General features: G+C 46.3%; 1 protein-coding gene across 3 annotated transcripts; it reads left to right on the top strand.

Moving 5' to 3' along the window:
• Nucleotides 1–106: 106 nt before the first annotated feature.
• On the top strand, nt 107–18887 carry NCDN (neurochondrin). Of its 3 annotated transcripts, none has more exons than XM_087939613.1 (8): nt 107–271; nt 6646–6745; nt 7155–7291; nt 7626–8600; nt 9221–9465; nt 11126–11350; nt 13489–13631; nt 16526–18887. In XM_087939613.1, exons 3-8 carry the CDS (start codon nt 7169–7171, stop codon nt 16960–16962), a joined length of 2148 nt encoding a protein of 715 aa, XP_087795739.1. In that variant the 5' UTR covers nt 107–271; nt 6646–6745; nt 7155–7168; the 3' UTR covers nt 16963–18887. The 3 variants fall into 3 exon arrangements, with proteins under 3 accessions (XP_087795739.1, XP_026558432.1, XP_087795740.1); XM_026702647.2 differs by having other exon boundaries at nt 108–271; nt 6641–6745; XM_087939614.1 differs by lacking the exon at nt 6646–6745 and having other exon boundaries at nt 152–271.
• Nucleotides 18888–20460: the final 1573 nt, after the last annotated feature.

The following is a 20460-nucleotide window of genomic DNA, read 5'->3' as shown; positions in this document are numbered from 1 at the left end:
CGCAGAGAGGTCGCATCAAGGCGACCGATGATTGGGAGCTCGATTAGCAAGCCGTCAAGGAATTGGCTAACGAAAGAGAGAGAGAGAGAGAGAGAGAGAAAAGGAGGGGGAAAAAAAGCCAAGTAGAGGTGAGGAGCGGGGGGCGGGCGGAGAGGGAAAGCCGACAGGCGTTGCGTTGGAGAGAGCGGCAGACGGTCCTTCGGCGCGCGCGCTCGCTCCTGGCAGATGCCATCCGGGAGAGCCGGAGGAGAAGCACGCGGTCGGCTGTGAGGTAATGAAGGGAAGCGAGCGGCCCATTCGGAAGGCAGAGAGTCAAGCAAGGGAAGAAGCCCTGAGGCGGCGAGGGGACCCCAGGCCAGGCCAGCCCAGGCCACCCGTCCCCCTCAGAGCTTGGGCAGCCAGGGAGGCTGAGAGGAGGAGGGCGGGGTTGGGGGGGGGGCTGAGCCTCCCAAAGGGCGCCCTTTAGTCTCGCGCACGCCGTTGCCGCGGCGCACATTTATTTGGGGGGGGGGCGGTGGTGGGGGGAGAGGAATCTGGCCTCTCCCGCCTGATGTCGCAGTTAGGGAAGGCAGGGCTGGGGCGGCCCCTTTGCAATCCCCCTCCATCCGTGCCCCCCACGCGGCCCCCCACGGTCGGGTTGGGCGGAGAGGCAGCGCCCGTCCCGTCCCGCCCTCGGGGGCCGGGCTGCGGGCGGGCGGGGGAGAACAGCGAAAAGTACCGTTGCAGCGGAGTCTTCCTCCCCACTGTGCCGACGTCCCTTTTGTGCTGCGTGGAAGCCAGGGGAGCTCGGCGTGGGGCGGTCGTGGGAAAACCGGACCCCCCCCCCCCGCCTCTCCCGCCTGGGGTATTTGGTGGAAAGAGTTTTGCTGGGGTGGGGTGGGGTTTCGTGCTGTCCTTTTCAAACGCTGGATGGTGTCTCTGAGGGGAGGGTGGGGGGTTCAGTTGTGTTTCAGAGGGGCAATTCACCCCCCCCCCAAAAAAACACCCTCCCATCCACTGCTTCTTGGGCAGAGTTTGCCCTTAGCAGCAGCACCGGGTCCAAGGCTTTTGGCTGCCTCTGTTGGCATCAGTTTTGACAGCGGTTCCATCCCTGCTGGACATCTGTGGGGCTGGTTTGGATGGCCGGGTTGTGGTCTCCTGGGGATCCCGTGGGGCTGGTTGCCAAGGCGAAGGAAGGCAGCTTGGAAGGGTGGATGGCTTGGAGCATGCGAGGGGGGGGGGGGTCAGGTTCTTGGATTGCATGAGCCGCTGCCTGCAACAGCGTTTAGGAACCTGCTTGCACCACTGATACCCATCAAGCCATTCCTCCTCAGATCATAACTGGAAGAGAAAAGGGAGCAACCAGGCTTTTGTTTCTCCTGCAACCTAATTGCAATTAGCTGCATTCCTGCTGCGAAAAATGAGTGATTTTAATTAGGATCACTGAGGAAAGGGGGAGAAGCCTCCCGCCAGGCAAATCTGTTTAAGATCCCTGATTGCCTGCTGGGTGAACAATGGGAATGCAGTGGTTTTGCATAGAGATGCTGGAAGAAAAGGATGGGTTTCTTTTTCTCTTTGCAGGCTTGCCTGTAGTTAAGTGAACCATCATTAACCTATTTGTAACTACCCACTGAACTATAAGCGCTGGTTATATGAGTAGGTTAAACACAATTGCTAGTTTGTTCCTCCTAACTATCATTACTGAGGCTTCTTCTATCTAAGCCACTTGGTACAAATTGCTGATTTTTCAACCCTTACCAACAGTAAACCAGCAACCCATTTTTGACTGCTCTGCAGAGCAAGTATTCAGAAAAGTGAGCAGAGGCTCTGCATAAAGGAATTTTTTTTTTTGCAGTCAAGAGCTGGATGTAAGCTATAAAATTATTCCTGGTTTGTTCTTACTTGAATTGTCCAGTCTCCTAAGTCTCTAAGACTAGCTTTCTTTTAGCCACCAAAAATCTGATGAGAAACGTTAGTACCATGGACAGCAACTCTTTGTGATGGTTTCACATTTGTGACATTCTGCTTGTCCTATTTTTGTGTGTGTTTTTGAATACTGTTCCCAAAACACATAATTGTTCTTACTGTTGACTCTATTATAAATGTGTGTGTATATGTATGTATGTTTGATTTTGCTTTTATTGAATAGTTTTGTTTTTAAAGCATTTAAAACATTTGCCTTGTGAAAGCTTCCTTTAAAGAAGAATAAAAATCCACTAAATGCAAAGGGAGAAGGCATACTTATTAATTTGTTGCTGCAATTTATATGCTGATCAGTTCCAAGAAGGCTCTAAATGGCTTAGAAATTATACAAAATTATTTAGAAAAGAAACACCAGGAAAAACATTAACCCAATAACAATCTTGCTTGCCATTAAGGCACCAAGGCAAACAGTCATAGCCGTAACAATTGCCTGCTGCAAGGAAGAGACACGCCGTATCATAAATCTTCAAAGGCTCCCCAGAATAGGTGATGGCTTTCCTGAGCAGCAAATTGGTGCTGATCTGACCCTAGAGATAGCACTGTTCCAAATATTTGGGGTGGGGGTGGGGGGGCTTACAAGAAAAAGAACTCTGGTTCCGCAAGGATGGGGTCTCCCTACTAGATCATACTGGATGAGCAGACAGCTGGAACAAAATGGTCTTTAAACATGCCAGCCATGTACAGCTTTAAAGGTGAAAACAAGCATCTTGAATTGCACCTACAATCTAATTGATCACCAGTGCAGTTCTGACAGATGTGCTGTGACTTGGGCACGTCTGGAGATGCCTTTAATTACGTGACACAAGCATGTTCCGTTGGTTCCTGTTAGGTTAGTAGAAGTAACCTAATTAGAACAGGATGGTCCAAGGTTATACATCTTCAGCAGCTCCAGTCTGAATCTGGATTTGATTCTGGCCATGGATGGAAGACTTTCTGCCTTAATTACTCTCTCCATCCCTTTTAAGAAGCCATCCTTCCTTCCAGAATCTGGATTCTGGTGTAAGAATAATAATGTTGGTTTTATTTCTTCACATTTTGTCAGCCTAGGAGCTGCCGGGCAGCTTTTTAAAGATTTATATTTTTCCAGTCAGGAAGATCTGAATTTAAAAGAACCTACATTTCTGTGTTTTTTCATGGTAGAGGAGCTGAGGTCACAACTACTATTGTCATCTTTCTGCACGGATGAAGTCCTGGATATTTTTATAAAAATGTGTCACATGATTATTTGTTCCGTTCCTTTCAATTAGAACCATCCAAGAATAAAGTGCGCGTGCACACAGATGCTCTCACACCTGGATTGAGCAAATAACATTTCCATTTTCCAAGGGCAAAAACCTATTTTAAAAATGGGCTAGAGTTTTAACATTCCAAATTTGTCATTAAGCTAGCAACTATAAAAAGACCAAAAGGTTCCCTTTCTTATCCATTTAGAATTTTATGCTTTAATAGTAATATTAATTTGTTATTGCTTAGACTTACATTCAGTCTTTCTCAGAGATATCAAGGTAGCACATCTGATACTCCCTCTCCCGTGTTTTAAAGCTATATTTCACAAATTTCATTCATAAAATTAGAGGGTTGGAAGGGACCTTGGAGGCCTTCTAGTCCAACCCCCCACCCAAGGCAAGCATCCTCATACCACTTGGACAAATGAATGTCCATTTTTTTCTTGAAAACCTCCAGTGATGGGAGCACTCACAACTCCAGGAGACAAGCTCTTCCACTGCTTAATAGTTCTCACTGTCACGAAATTCCTCATTTCTAGGTTGGATCTCGTTCTCATGAGATTCCCCGTCTCTTCCACATCCTGTTCTTAAGGGGGCTGTTTCTATTTTAATTGGTCATCTGTGAAATATGCTGCAGAACCATTATTTATTGTAGAATATTTTTATAGTGTGCACTACAGCAAGGTTGAGAGAAGCAAAAGAGAAAAGAAGGACTTAAATATTAGAAAAAGAACATTTTTATGTTTTCAAAAGACATTGTGCACAGCTTCATTCCTCATTTGAGCTATGTTAAAACATTATTTTGTATTAAATGTTGACGTAATTTTTCAGATTATCGGCCAACATTATCATTCAAATGTCTGAAATAAACCAGTTTATCGCAACTGTATATTTTACGATTTTCCAAATTTTGATGGTTTTTGAACAATATAAATCAACTTGTTCTGAGGACGTTATAGTGGCTAAGGCTGAATATATTGGCAATATTTTATATGTAAGGGAAAATCAAGCAGAATCAGAATTCTATGTAGCAATGAAGATAATTCTTAAATCTTAGGCTGGTTTTATTAACCCTGTTTTAATGGTTCACATAGAACATAATTTTTAACAATGTTTTGCTGACATTTCTAGGTGAGGAATGGGCAGGAGATCAGAAGTGGCAGATCAGAGTGTCTTGCAGCCAGTGCAAAAGTTTATGACTCATGGTTGTCTAACAATAGAACCAGTTGAAAAGCTTTCTCACTTCCTCCCCACCTCCCCAATTATTCTCCCTGGATTAGGTTGCCGGAAAGTAACTATTGGGGGGGGGGGGACAGAAACAGATTTTCTGAATAGCCACATTCTGCTGCTTTTGATAAATTCCTGGGTTCCTGAGTATATAAATATTTATTTATATATAAATATTTAAAGACCATCCACTTCTGAGAAGCCGAGGCACTTTACAGCCAAGTGAAACAGTAACAGACACAAAAATTACATGACTCTTATCTAGCCAACAGAAGGCAGCCATTTTGCCTTTCGTATCCCGAGTGCCCTGTGGAATAGTAAGATAGTTAGTGGCTTTTGAAAGACCGTTGGGTAGCTTCTATGTCTAGGCAGGCAAAAACTTTTACAAAAATGAAGAAAGCCACGGAAAAAGTACATTACCATTTCTCACCACATATTCATTTGGGTGGGAACCTTCCACTGTGTGATGGAGTGTGCACCTACAGCAGCAGAGGGAAAGAATTTGACCAACTCAAGAGTTTTCCCAGAAAGAGACTCAGATGAAGAGACTGTGAATCACGGAGTTGGAGAGGAGAGGGGGAGAAAGGAGTTCAGGGTAGCCACATCCTAGAATCTGTCAAGATATATCTAATAGCTTAGAAAGCTATAGCTTTAGTTTGGCAAGATTCTGTCTACTAGCTGTAAGTAAATAAAATATTGGACTCAACTGGATGTCACTGTCTCTTCCCCTGGGCTTCGGCCTGACAACAGACCTTCCCTTAAAGGCAGCATGGGAGAGACCAAGTAAGGGCAAGAAACAATTCTGCAAGTGTCAATTCGTGACGAGCTTTAAAATGGTAACCAACAATTTGAACAGAACCCAGAAGTAACCCAACAGCCAGTGCAGCACAGTAAATGTACCCTGCTGAATCTACTCCCTCCAATTAACAGACCAAGCTGCTAGTTGAAGCATCCGAGTTATCTTTAAAGGTGGTCCTACATAGAGTGTGTTACTATAGTCTACCTGTGTGGAGAGAAGGGCATGAATCATGGTGGCCAGAGCTTTCTGCTTTAAAAAGGCCCGCAGACCAAAGAAACCCCATGTTAATACATGAGGATGGGAATCTTCATTCCAATTCGTAGGTGGCCTCCCTGTCAACCTTTTAAGGAAGACTAAACTAGGGAACCAATGCCAGGTAGGTCAATGCTACTTTTATTGGAAAGCTATCGCAGTAGGACTGAATGCATCTCCCTCCCTTTATCTTTCTCCGTGGCTTTCGTCATCTTCTGAAAGTTCTTGCCTGCCAAGACACAGAAGGCACTCAGCCTCTTTGGTCTCTCACCTTCTTCACAACCTTCCCTAATTTTCACAAATTGTCCCGTTGGATCATGAGTCAAAGTTGCAGGTATTGCCACAGTCCCACTCCACATCCTTGGTCTGCACAAGCTCCAAAGAATCCCTTGCCAGAATCTTTGCCAAGATTCTTTCCAGGAGGAAACCAGCTGAGAAGAATACAAGCAATTGTACCTGCCAAAATGATTTGTAAATATGTCACAGCAGCCTCCCAGATCCGAGGCTGAACAGAGTCACTGGGTGCAACGCTGCAGACCCAGGAAGTTAAAACTCCCCCATTTTTATGGTGCATTCACGAATGTGGACATGCACTCATGAGCCATCAGATTTATTCTGGTTTCGTCCACCCTCACTCCAATTCCTCAACAAACCAAGGAATTTACAGGGATCTACAAGGAGAGACCACTTGAGGCAATCCTTATCTACTGCTTTTGCCAGCACCATATTCCAGAGGTTGGTGAGGGGCATAGAGCTGCCTGCAAAGAGTGCTGGAAAACTCCCGTAAAACCTCTGAAACCCTGGGGGAGTGGGGCAGTAGGCACCAGGATGGACAGTTTAACTGGGCCACCACAACAGCAGAGGTCTGATGAGCTGGAAAGGTGTAGGTGATCCAGAAAGCATTCTGACATGACAAAAGACTGGTCCTTCACCTTCAGATCACATTGCAAACAAATAGTGTCATCGTGTTCCTTAATTCATAACATAAATCTGTCTGCACGATCTGCAGATCCCCAGATCTATTTGTGGACTCAATGCTGAAGGTTAGACATCCTAATCTACGCTATTGGAACAGCGTGCACCGGCACAGTCGCTCAGTTCTGATAATCCAAAATTCTTTGTCATTGTCACTAAAAAAAAAGAAAAAAAACACCACGGGGCCATTGTTTTCCAGAGCAGCTCACGTCAAAAGCGAGAGAACCTCTACTATCAGGCCTGCAAACAAAAGTCTAAAAGGAAGAAGGAGGAAAAGAACCATTCTTCAAAGCCGGATACAGTGGTGAGCCGCTATAGGTTATTATTATAGTCAATTTGGGGTGGGCTGCCCTCCTTTTGCTTGCGCTGTTCCTTAAATAACAATTGACAGTTCTTGTTCCTGTGGCAGATGGGTGAGAGACCAAGGTACTCTTTACTTTGACAGTCGTAGGATTGTGCGTTGCTGGAGCTAAGTGTTCTTTCTGGTAGAATGGAAGAGGCGAGCTGCCTGCAGCTGCTCCTTCTCCCGATAATAGCTGGGCCAAGCTTGAGGTTGGTCTGATGGCCATCCCGGGAGATAAAAAGGGCCACTTTCAGTTGGCACTCAGTTCCTTCCTGACAACGAAAGCCAGATTCGTGCTTGATTTCCCAGTATTACTTTGGAGCGGAGCCTTTCTGTCTTTCTGAGTTATTCCTTTTCTCTTTTTTGACAGTCAACGTTGGCACCATGGCCTCAAACTCCGGAATTGTTGATGATGGTGAGAGCAGCAAGAATTGTACCCTGGAGAGATGCCTGAATGTATTTCGTGATGCAAGTAATGATAGCGAACAATTTGCAGCTTTGCTCCTGGTAAGTCCCTGACCCAGTCGGCGGGGCGGGGCGGGATGAAGGAAGGAAGGAAATCCTTATTCATTTTAGCTACTCATTAGCAGTTGGCTAACTATCTGAGAGATAAACTCACCTGGGTCCCACCTGTAAAATGTGGTGGTGATGATGATAATAGGACCAGCAGCTTTTGAATGTTATTTAGGTCCTTTGTTGAGTTTAAACTTCTCCTATAAATCAAAGATGGGCAGCATGAGTGGAGAGAGGTTTCTAATTCACTTCTTAGCCCAGGCAAAGAGCTGGACTCTCTCCACCACCACCATCACCACCTTTTGGTACCTCTTGCTGCTTTTTTCAGGTGACCAAAGCGATCAAAGCAGGGGAAATCAACTCCAAAGCCCGTCGAAGGATTTTCGATGCCGTCGGCTTCACATTCCCAAACCGGCTTCTGACTTCCAAGGATCCCCCCGAGGGCTGCCCTCAGCACACTTTCCAAGCTCTGGGTCTCACTCTGCTGGCCTGTTTCTGCACCGATCCAGATTTAGCCCGGCACCCGCAGATGCTGAACAAAATCCCCACTTTCAGCGACGTGGTTTCAGCCAAGACCAGAGATGCTTCTTACAGTGCCATGATTGACGATGCCTACCAATGCCTCAGAGCCATCTTGGCTACCCCCAAGGGTCCCAGGGAGTTGATCAACAGGGGCGCCCTCTCCGCCCTCTGCCAGGCCTACGTGAACCACAGCTACGGCTACGATCAGGCCCTTCAGCTGCTGGTGGGGCTCCTGACAGCGGCGGAAACCAAGTGTTGGCAGAGAGCTACCACTGACCTTATGGGTGTGCTTAGCGTCCTCAGTGCGGAGTTCCAGAAGGCCGAAGACATGACCAAATTCCAGCTGTGCGAAGTGCTGGCCCGCTTTGTGCCTCCTCTTCTGCCCCCAGGCTGTGAATGCCTCCTGCCCCTCTACCGAGGCCTGTCGAGCATCTTAACAAGCAAGCTAAGCTCTTCCCAGCGAGACCCTGCCTTGAAGCTTTCGGCCTGCCTCTCCCAAGCCTGCAGCTCAGCCTGGATCCCAGCCGGCAGTTCTGGCAGCAAATTTTTCGCCCTCTTGGTCAACTTGGCTTGTGTGGAAGTCCGCTTGACCTTGGAGGAGCTGGACCTGTCGGAGGTGGATAAGAAGCGGGAACTGATGGCTGCCTGCTACATCCTGATGGAGCTGGCCATCGTGGAGTGCACCCGAGAGAAAGGCTCTCTCCTGCAAGAGACCCAGAAAGTGCAGCTGGTGGGGATCCTGGAGGAAGCTTTGGGGGCTGTCATACATTACCTGAGACAGGTAAGAGAAGAGCCTGTTGCCCGGGGCAGATAATGATCCCTTTCAGATGGGAGGTTGGGGCTGGGAAGTGGGTCAGATTGGCGAGGTGCGCCTGGTCTACAAAGAGGCCATTCTGGCGTGTAAAACGTTTGGCGTACAAGAGGACTAGATGGGGGCGGGAAGGGGAATTTTAGGCGGCATTCCTTTGCAGTTCTTTCCAAATGTGTGCCCTCGAGGCTTCCGTTTCAACTGAGTTGTCAGCTGGGAGCCATTTGGGTCCTGAAAGTCACTTTAGTTAAAGCAGAAAGGTGGGAAAGTGCAGTGGTTTTTCTCAGCCGAGTGCCTGAGCTGTCCATTCAAGAAAACGCAGTACTTTGGCTGCAACCGCTTAACTTTAGTAAAAGAACCTATCACCCCTTCAACCAAGCGGAGTGGAGGGTCTTTCTTTCCTAAAGACCTACGTTGGGGCAGGCCTGGCATTTATGGTCCGACGGAGGCCAGCTCTTTCAGCCTCCTCAAGGGGGTCTTCCTTGGGATTCGGCCTTGCAAGGCCTCTTGCCTCCGCTGTTTTCGTGAAGGTGGGATTTGGAGAGGTGTGTGTGTGTGTTTTTTTCTTTTCTTCTTCTTCTCCTGTTACTCAGGTAGGGCAGAAGAAGCTGGAGGATCCTTTCATCTTCGCCTCTGTCCGAATCCTGGGCGCCTGGCTGGCTGAAGAGACCTCGTTCCTCAAGCAGGAGATCTGCGACCTGCTCCCGTTCCTCATTTACTATGCCAAGGTGCAGTTCGAAGAGGAGAGGAGAAGCCGGCGAAGCGCTTCACAGTCCGAAAAGGAGCAGGCTGGACAAGGCCCCATCCCGGAGCCTCTTTGGAGGGGAGACGCTCTGAGGTGAAAAATACAGGTGGTTGCTGGAATACAGGAGCTGACAGGGTTTCTCTCCAACAGATCAGTGCATCTCTGGTCCTTTTGGCCACGAGCCCCTTGTTCCCAGGGTTAGAACTGAAATGCAAGTCGTCCTCAACTTACGACCACAATCGAGCTGAGGGAGACAGTTGTTATGTGAATTTGCCACCGTTTTGTCCTTTGCCACCGTTGTTAAGGGAATCGCTGCAGGTGTTCAGTCAGTAACACAGTTGTTAAGTGAATCCCCATTGACTTTGCTGGTCAGAAGGTCACAAAGGGGGGAATCACATCTCGTGACAGTTGAGGACTGTAATTTGAGGACGGCCTGCAGTTCTGTCTTGTTTGCATTTGACGATCAGATGGGTCGTCTGAAAGGCAGAAAAGACCCTGGTTCAAATTTGCAGCATCCGTGTTCAACTTCCTAGCCTCAGTTGCACCCTTTATAAAAGCACGATAAAGTGACAGGCGACTCTGTTTTGGGAAACTTTCCCCAATGTTTTGCTTCTTGAGGAGAGTCAGATGAAGTTTCTTTTTAGAGTGTTAATTATGGGTGATTTGCCATGCCTTGGCCTGGTTCCATCCTGTGCTTGTAGGAGGCCCAGAGATTTGGCCGTCCTCCATGGAAGAGAGAGGGCCATCTTTTAACATGGACATTGTATGGGATGTCCAATTTTGTATGTCCAGTACTCCGATTTCTTGACCAATTCCAGGGCAGATTTGTCCTACTGATGTTGACTTTTATGGAGAGTCTTCCTTCTATTAATGTCGAAACTAAAGTCTGTATGCCTAGTTCCAGAGCAAAGCTGGCTGAGGAATTCTGGGAGTTGAAATCCACACATCTTAAAGTTGCCAAGTTTGGAGACCCCTGGCCTACTTCCTCTTCTGATTGCAGGATGAGGCTTGCGTGTCCTTTTTCTTCATGCTGACTTACAGCTTCCAACACTCCTTGTCATTGGCATAATTTTGTTTTGCAAAACATTCAGAGTATTGCTTAATCATTTCTTCATACTAAGCAAGACTGGCTAAGGTATTCTGGGAGTTGAAGTCCACGCAACTGAAAGCTAGCAAGGCTGAGAAACAGTGGGTTTTAAGATATCTGATAGTCTTGCTGTTAACTACAACAGCTTGTAATCACTAGCAGTGGTTGTATTATAAATGCAGCAAACTTCAGGAGGATTGTGCAGCAATTTGTAATGATGGTTCTGGGCCCACATATAAAGAAAAGTTCATGCATTTATTTCTGTACCCTCCATATAATTTCTTGCTGTCTCGCCAGTACTCTGGTAAGAGCTGGATTGGAGAAACCATGTCTGTCATGACTCCACTAACTTTGGATTTGTTTATCTTCAACTTCTCCTAGTTTTCTGTTCTATTGCAACTGAGAAATTCTCCACTACTATATTATCTTCAAGCCCCTGAGATGTAGGTACCATAATTTGACTGAACAGGTTACCAACACCTCTTGCTTTGAAACACGGAAACATTTCCTCATGGAAACGTTTCCTCACAGGTCCTTTATCTTTGCCTTTAAGTCCAGAATGAAAGTCCATTTGGAAGGCTGTTTGCAGGCTTTTGGATCGAATGATTAATTCAAAACTCTCTGGCTTTAAATTCACTTCCAGGGCCTTGTGTTTCCCCTCCTTAGATTCCTGTTACCTGGTTTGAGCCACCTGACTGCCGAAGATCGCCCCCGTGAGATCCTAATTTCGGAGGGGGCGCCTGTTCTCTTGTGCCAATATTTCCTGCACCGCTGGGAGACCTTTGTTTCGAACACCGAATCCCAGTCCGCTTCAAAAGTTATTGAAGCCAGTCTTCAAACCTCGTGCGAGATTTTCCTGAATTTCGTTGTCACCGCTCCCGATCTAATCAGGTAATGTACGTAGGTGGAGGTGTAAGCAACTCCTTTCCTTGTTAGAAAGGTCCGCTTCAGTTTGTTGCTTTAGCGAAGCACTCTGCAGGGAGTTGATGCTAATTGCTCCTGCGTAGGCGTTTGCCAGCATTCCGTGAGAGAGAGAGAGCGCTAGTGGGCACACGACTCCTCATGTGCCTGGGCTGCTCTTAGCGATCTCTGCACATTGAACACAGAGATCTAAAAGGCATTTGTGGCACATTCGGCTGCTGTGATTATGAAACTCTTGTGTTCTGGGCTGATGTTTTGCAGGGTTTCTGACAGCAGGCAGTTTTGCAAGCCCCATCAATGCCCTTTGCGCTGAAAGCATCTGGACGTATTCCTGTGAACGCCTCCATGCTAGAGTCGTAGGCTAGAACATGGAGATCAACCCGTCCAACCCCTTGCCTAGAAAAAGATCTGGACTGCAGAATTAGTTAGTCCTGACGGATAGCTGGTTTGACTATTTCCAGTGAAAGGGGGGAACATCCCAAGGGGTAATTTGTTGTGTGAGACCAAACAGCGCTTAACAATGGGAAGAAATGAGAAAGAGTGCGGAGGAGAGCAACGGAGGTTATTGGGGGTCTGGAGACAAAAACTATGTTGGAACAGTTCCAGGAACTGGGTATTTCTAGATTAACAAAGAGAAGGATTAGAGGTGACATGAGAGCAGTCTTCCGGTACTTGAGGAACTGCCACAAAGAAGAGGGGAGTCGAGCTATTCTCCAGGACAAGAAGCCATGGATGGAAACAAACCAAGGAGAGAAACAACCTAGAACTAAGGAGGAATTTCCTGCCAGTGGGAACAATTAACCTGTGGAACGGAAGTTGCCTTCAGAAGTTGTGGATGGTTCATCCCTGGAGGTTTTTAAGAAGAGATTGGACAGCCATTTGTCCGGAATGGTACAGGGTCTCTTGCTCAGGCAGGGGAGGGTTGGACTAGAAGACCTCCAAGGTCCCTTCTGATTGTGTTATTCTGTATTCTGCACGATGGCCTTTAAAATAGTTAAAACATCTGAAGGCTCGTCATGCCTGCCCGTAACCGCCCTGTCTTTTATACAACTTGGTTTCCACCCCAGCCCTTTTATCCTGGTGGTTTTTCCCTGGAAGCGTTTGACTTTGTGAGATTCTGTTGAAATGTGGTTTATCGGGAAATGCCAATGTATTTGGTTGCTTCTAAAAACCCATCTTCCCCATGTTTTTTCCTTGTCACTCTTGCCACGCCATGAGTTGATCTATGTGCGGTTCAGAATTAGGCAGGATGTCAATAGAAAGATAAAATAAAAAGCATGAAAAACCAGCTCAAGAGATTACGCTCTGGATTTCAATTGAGGAAATTCCAGCAAGAAGTGGCTTTGGGCCTGTCTTTTATTTTAACCTCTTCATCAAATCCTCCTAGTGTTGTTGAAGCAGAGAGCAAAAAAAAAAAAAAAATGGTAATTTTTTTTTATTGAACATACACACACAAAAAAGAAAAAGACATTTAAAAACAATGAACATGATGCAATCATGGTTGTATTACATCGCTAATTCATATTAAAAAATAGCACATATTTACATTTTATATATATAATATATACATAAACTTTAATCATTTCTTATATTCTTGATCCTTCCTTTTTTCCAACCAGTGATAAAACTTTCCCCATATTTTGTAATAATCAGATCCATCCTTATTTTTTAGTTCTTGTGTCAATTTATCCATTTCTGCACACATCCAAATTTTCCTCATTATTTCTATTTCGCCTGGAGTTTCCTTGCATTTCCTATTTTTGGGCAGAGTGCCAGATTTAGAAGTCCTAAGAATATCGTGCAAGAAGGAGGAATTTCAAATAACTCAGAAAACATCACCTCTTCTGCTCTCCCCTTCCACAGCCGAGAAGATTGTTTCTCAGTCTTTTTTTGTTTTTTTTAAAACAAAATTTTATTTTTAGACAAACACACGCAAACACAACATAAAAGCATCAAGCCATCTTCCAATTACGTACATACAGGGTGTCGGTTGGTTACAAATTGTTTTGTGCATCCTCTCCACAGTCCTCCCTTACAATTACTTATATGTATTCTCACATTATCAGTCAGATATTTCTAAATACATGATTATCGTTGTTCTTCCACAGCCGAGAAGATTGTTTCTCAGTCTTGATGGATACGGTGCTGAAATCTCTTTCGTCTCTGCTGCCGCAGAGAGAACATCTCACTTTGAGTGCCAACCTGGCCACGCTGGGGCTCATGATGGCCCGAAAACTGTTCGCTTATCCAGGCAAGTGGTGGCCCCTCCGTTTCTATTGACTGAACTAAATCGTTTGAAGCCGAGCAGGGGACCAAACCACCGGTGGTTTGAATCTTGTTTCAGCGCTTAGTTGGCTGGGCTCCCATGAATGTGGGTGGGCACTTGCAGAACCAGGACACGTTCCTTGTATTTAAAGTAGTGCGTAGATCGCCAAGTCAGTGCCAAGTAGAGTGCTGCCCCAGATTTCCTATTAACCAGTTGCATTTTTTTTTCCCCATGCCACAGCAAATAACAACTGTACACCTCTACAGATAGTCCTTGACTTATTTAGTGACTATTTAAGGTTAAAAAGTGACTTAAGGTTGATCCTTGCATTTACAACCACTGCAGCGTCCCCATGACCCCAGGAGAACAATAGGGGCACTGGGGCCTGGATTGTATTTACCACTGTTGCAGCATCCCAAGGTCACATGATCCCCATTTGTGAACCTGCCCAGCCAGTTTCCAACAAACAAAAGTCAGTGCAGGATGTCAAATTTGTTTCAGGACTTCCAACAGCTGCCGTGAATTGCTTAACAACCAGGTGCAAAATAGGTGGTAAAATCAGCTGTGACTCACTTAACAACTGCCTTGCTTTGCAATGGAAATACCTGGTTCCGATGGTAGTCCTAAGTTGAGGACTACTTGTATAACAGTTTGAACTGATCCACAGTTCCAGGTTGAGGTTGATCAATTATTGAGACCTGCTGTGGGGTGAAGAAATTCCGATTATACGCTTTAATGGTGCTCCCCATCCCCAACTGGGAGTTGATTGATAATTTGCCTTAGTGCACGCAAAGTGCTTAGTGTTCTTCCCTTTTAAGAAGAGACGGGGCAGCCATAGAATAGGGTTTCCTGCTTGAGCAGTGGTTGGACTAGAAGACCTCCAAGGTCCCTTCCAACTCTTGTTATTCAGGGGTTGGACTAGATGACCTTCCAACTCATAATCTGACTTTAAGGAACAAAAGGACCAGGGGAGACAGGAGAGCAGCCTTCCATTATTTGAGAGCGGGGGTTGGACTAGATGACCTACAAGGTCCCTTCCAACTCATAAAACTGATTTTAAGGAACAAAAGGACCAGGGGAGATAGGAGAGCAGCCTTCCGAAAGTTGAGGGCCGAAGGGGGTTGGACTAGATGACCTACAAGTTCCCTTCCAAGTCTGACGATCTGTTTATCTCTCATCTGAGCCAGCGTGACCCAAGATGGACAGCGGTTTCCTGGTCAAGGGCACCTGAATGGACCCACCCAACCATTCCCCCCCCCCCGCTCCCCGCCCCCATGCAGCACACTCCTTTCCAACCTCCTCCCTCCGGGGGAAGATGGCCGCCCTGGAGAGGCCTTGGGGGAGGGGCCACAACCTCCCCCCACCCCCCAAAATTGGCCTGTTACTCAGCTCCGTTTCCCCCCCCCCCGGCACGGGGCAACTTTTAGCCAGGCTCCGGAGTCCCCCCCCCACCCCGAAAAGCCTCCGAGGGATTTCACCCTCTTCCCTGTCCGCATGTTCCGAAGGGGGGCTGTCTGTCATCCATGAGGAGGAGTCGACTCCTTTCCCCCTTTCCCCTTGGAAAGGAAGCCAGCCAAGATCTGGAAAGTATTTTACCAAAGCAGGAACAAGCAAACTACTTCTCTGCCTTGGATAGCAAAGGGTCCAAAGTCTTCCCAAGCCATCCAGCTTTGAATTGCGGGGATGTTCTTATTTCAAATCCTTTATTTTCCCCAAACCTGCCTTTCCTCCACAATCCTCTGGAGATCAGAACGAAGGCTAAAAATGGGCAAAACAGGTTGTGCCGGAACAGCGTCGTTTCCCACATGTTTCCCCCTAGACAGACCAGAACATTTCAAAGATGATTTCCACATTGATTGGAAGTGGATGGTCTGGAGCAAAAAATAAAAATAAAAATCATTGTTCCAGAATTAGGCGTGGTAGTTATTTCCAGAAGGTTCAGACTGGCCAATTCAGGAGGAAGGATGGGAGAGAAGCCAGATTGCTCTAGCTTTCTGCACTTTCCCTGATTCCGACAAAAGTACTTCTTTTTATTTTGCCCCCAGTTAATTCTGCCTTAAATCCAAAAGATGAAAGAGGAGGGAAATTGCTTTTGCTAAACAGGATCACTTTTCCGACGTGTGGACTCCAACTCCCAGAATTCCCCAGCCAGCTGGCTGGGGAATTCTGGGAATTGAAGTCCACACATCTGAAAGCTGCCAAAATTGAGATTCCAATGAATGTTGGAAATGTAAAAGTAAAAAGAAAGGACCTTTTATCACTCATGGTGGATCTGTGACAAAGCAAAGAAAAATTGGAGTAGGATTCTCATCCTAATACAGAAGATTCTCACAAAGATAAAACCAGAAACCTTTCTTTTGGGGTTTAATGGAAAAAGACTTGGGGGGGGGGGCGGCAGGATTGGAACTTTGATGTTTATATGAAAAGCTATTTTGATTCCCACAATGGATGTACAATGGGCTGCAGAAGTTGATGGAGTTAATTGACTGCTTTGATTAAAGAAAGAAAAAACACAATTCCTTTTTTTCCCTACTTGGAAACCGCTTCTGGGCTTTGTGCTTAAGGTGGGGGGAAAAAAATGAAACGTCAGTTTTGAGTTTTACCGATTAGATAGGCTTATGATTATAGAAGTGGCTAGTTTATAGTATTATGTAAAAGTAAAAAGTTGAAGTTTGATGTTATCGTCTTGTGCTACTGCACCAAAGGGTGTCAAAAGTCAGTGCCTTTTCTTTCTTTTCCCCCTTTTTCCTGCACTTTTCCTTCCCCTATCTTTCCTACTATTTTCTTTTGTATTTTATATTATAAATTGTTTTTTAAAATAAGAGAGAGAAACATTGCCCCAGATCCATCTAACCTGCCTCTTGCATTTTCCCTCTCAGGTCTTCAGGGGACACCTGAAGCAGAGAGTTTCTTCGGCGCTGCCATCCGTTTCCTTGCCGAAGCTTACGTGGCCCAATCCAGCACCGAGGGGGGGATCGTGACCCTTGGTGTTTCGCCCGCCTACAAGGCCGCCTGGCCGGCCATCCGCGAGTTGTGGTTTTTGGGGATGCAGGCTTTTGCTAGCTGCGTGCCCCTCTTCCTGTGGCTGCCCCAGGATGTCCTGCGTTCTGGCTGGCTGCAGGACCTCCTGGCCTTGCTGGGTCGCGTCGTCCCATCCTCTGTGGATATGGAGGTGACGAGGGCTTACCAGGGGGTCTTGGTGGAGCTGGCCAGAGCCAGCCAGCCATGCTTGGAGAGGATCCAGCAACACCGGGGTTTGGAGCTGGCCAGTCTGTACGGCATGGCCGCCTTAGAACAGTGTCTCTCCGAGCAGTGAGCGTGCTCGGGAATAGGTGGTGGGAGAAAGGCGCCTTCTCCTGGAATTTGCAGCTTCCCTCTGTGTCCTGCAGGGGGCAGCTCTGTGGCGGGGGAGATAGTGTTATGTCCGGCCTCTCTTCTTCCCTAGTAGCTTGCACAAAGTCATACCGTGTTATAATAGGGGTTGGTTTATTTCTTGCCCTTCTTTGTATTTATTTATTTATTTGTTTATTTATTGGGGGGCTGTCTTTCTGCCTTCTTTCTAGGTGGCAGAAGACTCCCAAAGCAGCTCAGATCTATCATACACACACACACATACACACACACAGAGGCAAGCTTTTGCAAAGTTTAAAGATGATCATAAAGCGACTCAAAATCCATCATAGGGCTGATGATGATGACGTAACGATTAACCCCCCCCCCAACACGGTGTTCATTAAATGATTGGGGCAAGGTGTGTGTGTGTGTGTGTGCTGGCGGGAAGGGGGAGGGGAGTCTTTAAAGCCCCCCCTTTTTTTTAAGAAAAAGAATAAATAAATAGCCGAAGAGGTGCCAAATATTTGTGGCTCGGAGTTCCATGAAGACGGGACCACCACTTTAAAAGGAAAAAAAACGAAGGGGGGGTGGAAAGGGGCAAACGATGTCTCCGTGCATGTTTTGTAGCTCTCTGTGATCTCGTAGAGTAATATGAAGCAAAAGTCTTAACTTGCTGGCAGTTAAAAAAAAAAAACAAAAAAAGCATCAAGCATAATGTATCGCAATGCACATGAGTGCTGCTCCGTTGACTCTTAACGCACTGGTGAAACCAGATAGATTCTTTTCTGGAGAGAGATTCAACAGGTGCTAAAGGGAGTCTGGATTATTTTTTTTCTTTTCCTTTCTTAGCGTGAAGCTGTAAAGATGACCTCGGCATAATGTTTGAACCCCAAGTGTCCTTTGCTAACCTCTGTCATATCTGGATAGGCTCCAAGAATTCCCCGGTGTGGAAAGGCCTCGAAAACAAACCAATTCTTGTCTCAGGACTCTGTCATGGTTGAAGCTTTCCTCTTAAGGAATAGTGGAAATGCTCCACACCTTTATTTGAATGTAATTCTGTCTATCCCACGACGAATAGTACAAATCTTTCCAAAATAATCTGCAGGGAAAAATCAAATGACCAAGAATGATACTTTCTCAAAAGGCAGCTGGTGCCAAATTATATTTTGCTTGGGTTGTGGCAGGGCGGGCGGGGGAGGGGGGGGGGGTTTCTCAGATGTTTATAATAATAACTTGCACACAGCAGCTTATGAAAATTTAAACCTGTGCGTTTTTCAAACTTGGCGACCTTAAGGTAGGTGGACTTTCGACTGCCAGAATCCCTCAGTCAATGCTGGCTGGGGAATGCTGGGAGTTGAAGTCCATTCACCTTAAGAGCTGCCAGGTTTGAAAAGCACCGATTTGAACCAAGAACAATCCTGAAAAAACCTATTGAAAGCAATCCTGATGTCCCTTCCCTGCTTGGGACTGGTTTTGTCAATGAAAAGTAGGATAAGAGGTTTCGGTTTTGGGTTTTTAATTTTTTTGTTTAAAGAAATCCTCCTACAAAGAAAATGGTGAGCGGTCCGAGGGGAAGGTAGGTGGATACCTGTTTTCCCTCCCTCCTGACCCACCCATAAGGGGGCCATAAGGTGGAGGAGGGAGGTCGGGCACTAAAGAGGATGAAAGCGGCTGTTAAAAGAGAACAAGGCGGGTTTCCCTAGGGCCAATATATCCAAGCGGGATGTAGACTCTCTGGATTGTGGGTGTTTGCTTCTTCGTGTTCTTCAGCATGTGAGCTCTTGCATGCAGCTGGTAACTATTGCAGTACTGTGTTCTTGAGTTGGAGGATGGTTCAGCCTGCGACGCTGTGGCCTTGAGTTCTCCTGGTGTTTTCCGGTTCCATAAATAAAAGTGGTTTGTCTTGTTCCCAGCGCCTGGCTGCCCTTCTCTTGTTCATCTCTGCAGAGCCGCCTCTCCAAACTTTTGAAAGTTTTAAAGGGGTTTGTTAGACTTGTATCCCATTTGTAACTCAAAAGAGGGGCGAACCAGACGTAATGCAGGTGGTCCTCCACTTACAGCAGTTCACTTAGTGACCCAAGTTACAGTGGCACTGAAAAAAGTGAATTCGTGACTACTCACACTTACGACCGTCGCAGCCTCTCCGTGGTCACGAGATTGGCTGTCGGGACTCCAACCTGCACCCCCATTCAAATCATAATTCTCTAGCCGCATCTAAAAATGATGGATTTATGACGAGTTGACATGTCGGCGTTTCCCGGTTGCAGCCAACTCTAACATCATTCGCTTCACCCTGGACCCTGGACCCTTCCCCCCACACCCCCTGGATGTATATTCTCGAATGAGGCACATCCGTAGCCAAGAGTCATCAATCATGCTCTCCAGTAATAATTTTGCATGCCAGAAGCTTCGGTTGCCAAAGTGATTCTCTCAAGTGTTTAAGGAATGCACTGCTTTCCTCTTTGCCTTTTCTGCTGACAACTAAAAAGACCAAAGAAGTATTTCTTTTTTTAGTTGACATTGACTTTTGGATGTTGGACAACCGATTCACATTTACGATGGTTGCAGTGTCCTGGAGTTACTTGTGATCCCCTTTTGTGACCGTCTGACAAGCGAAGTCAATGGGGAAAAACCAGATTCACTTAACAAACATGGCAGGAAAAGTCATAAAATGGGGGCAAGACTCACTTAAAAAATCATCACTTAACAACATAACATTTTGGGCTCAGTTGTGATCGTAAGTTGAGAACTACCTGTATTCCTCACTCCTCTTTTTCTCACAATAACACACCTGTGAGGCAGATTGGGCTGAGAGAAGGACTGGCCCAATGCCACCCAGCCAGCTTTCACACCAAAGGTGAGACTAGGCTATCCTGGTTTCTTAATCACTATACTAAACTCTTTAAAAAGCTTTGCTAGAAACAACTAAAGACCCCAGTGCTCTCTTCCAGCAGCACCCAAATTGATATTCCAGGAAAAATGGACAAAGCCGTTTCCAGTCTCTACTGTGGTGGTCTTCACCGCCTTCTAGATGGGATGGGCACTCAGTTTTGTAACTCAGGCAATATAGCTAGGAGATCATTGGTTTTTCTTCTGTTCCATCATGTCTAATTCTCCGAGATCAGCTGGACAAGTCCCTGCAGTTTCCTTGGCAAGGTTATTCAAAAGTGGTTTGCCATGTCCTCCTCCTTAGGGTTGAGAGAGGGACTGGCTCAAGGTCGCCCACCTGGCTTTGTCCCCAAGGCAGGACTAGAACTCGCAGCCTCCCCGTTTCTAGCTTAATGCCTTCACTGTTACACAAACTGGCCCTCAGTTATGACAAGAACTCAAGTACAGAGATATAACCCTGGCTCCAGGCGTTGGTTTTCCTTTTTTTTCTCTTTTTATATTTTATATCCTGGACATGCCACTTTATGGGTGCATTCTAGCATTGTCGTCTTTGTTACCTGCTTTTGGCCTGTAACTTCTCTCAAAAATCCAT

Source organism: Pseudonaja textilis, chromosome 10 (genome assembly GCF_049901715.1).
Source record: "Pseudonaja textilis isolate UNSWEBS1 chromosome 10, rPseTex1.2, whole genome shotgun sequence".
NCBI classification, from domain to species: Eukaryota; Metazoa; Chordata; class Lepidosauria; order Squamata; family Elapidae; genus Pseudonaja; species Pseudonaja textilis.
The sequence above is the reverse complement of the archived record's forward strand: the minus strand, read 5'-3'. Positions and strand labels throughout refer to the sequence as shown.

Bases quoted from the DNA above. Each gene is read 5' to 3' on its own strand.
- NCDN (XM_087939613.1), top strand. From the start codon at position 7,169: ATGGCCTCAAACTCCGGAATTGTTGATGATGGTGAGAGCAGCAAGAAT. The intron at 11,351-13,488 runs GTAATGTACGTA...GTTCTTCCACAG, and splicing joins ACCGCTCCCGATCTAATCAG to CCGAGAAGATTGTTTCTCAG. The intron at 13,632-16,525 runs GCAAGTGGTGGC...TTTCCCTCTCAG, and splicing joins AAAACTGTTCGCTTATCCAG to GTCTTCAGGGGACACCTGAA.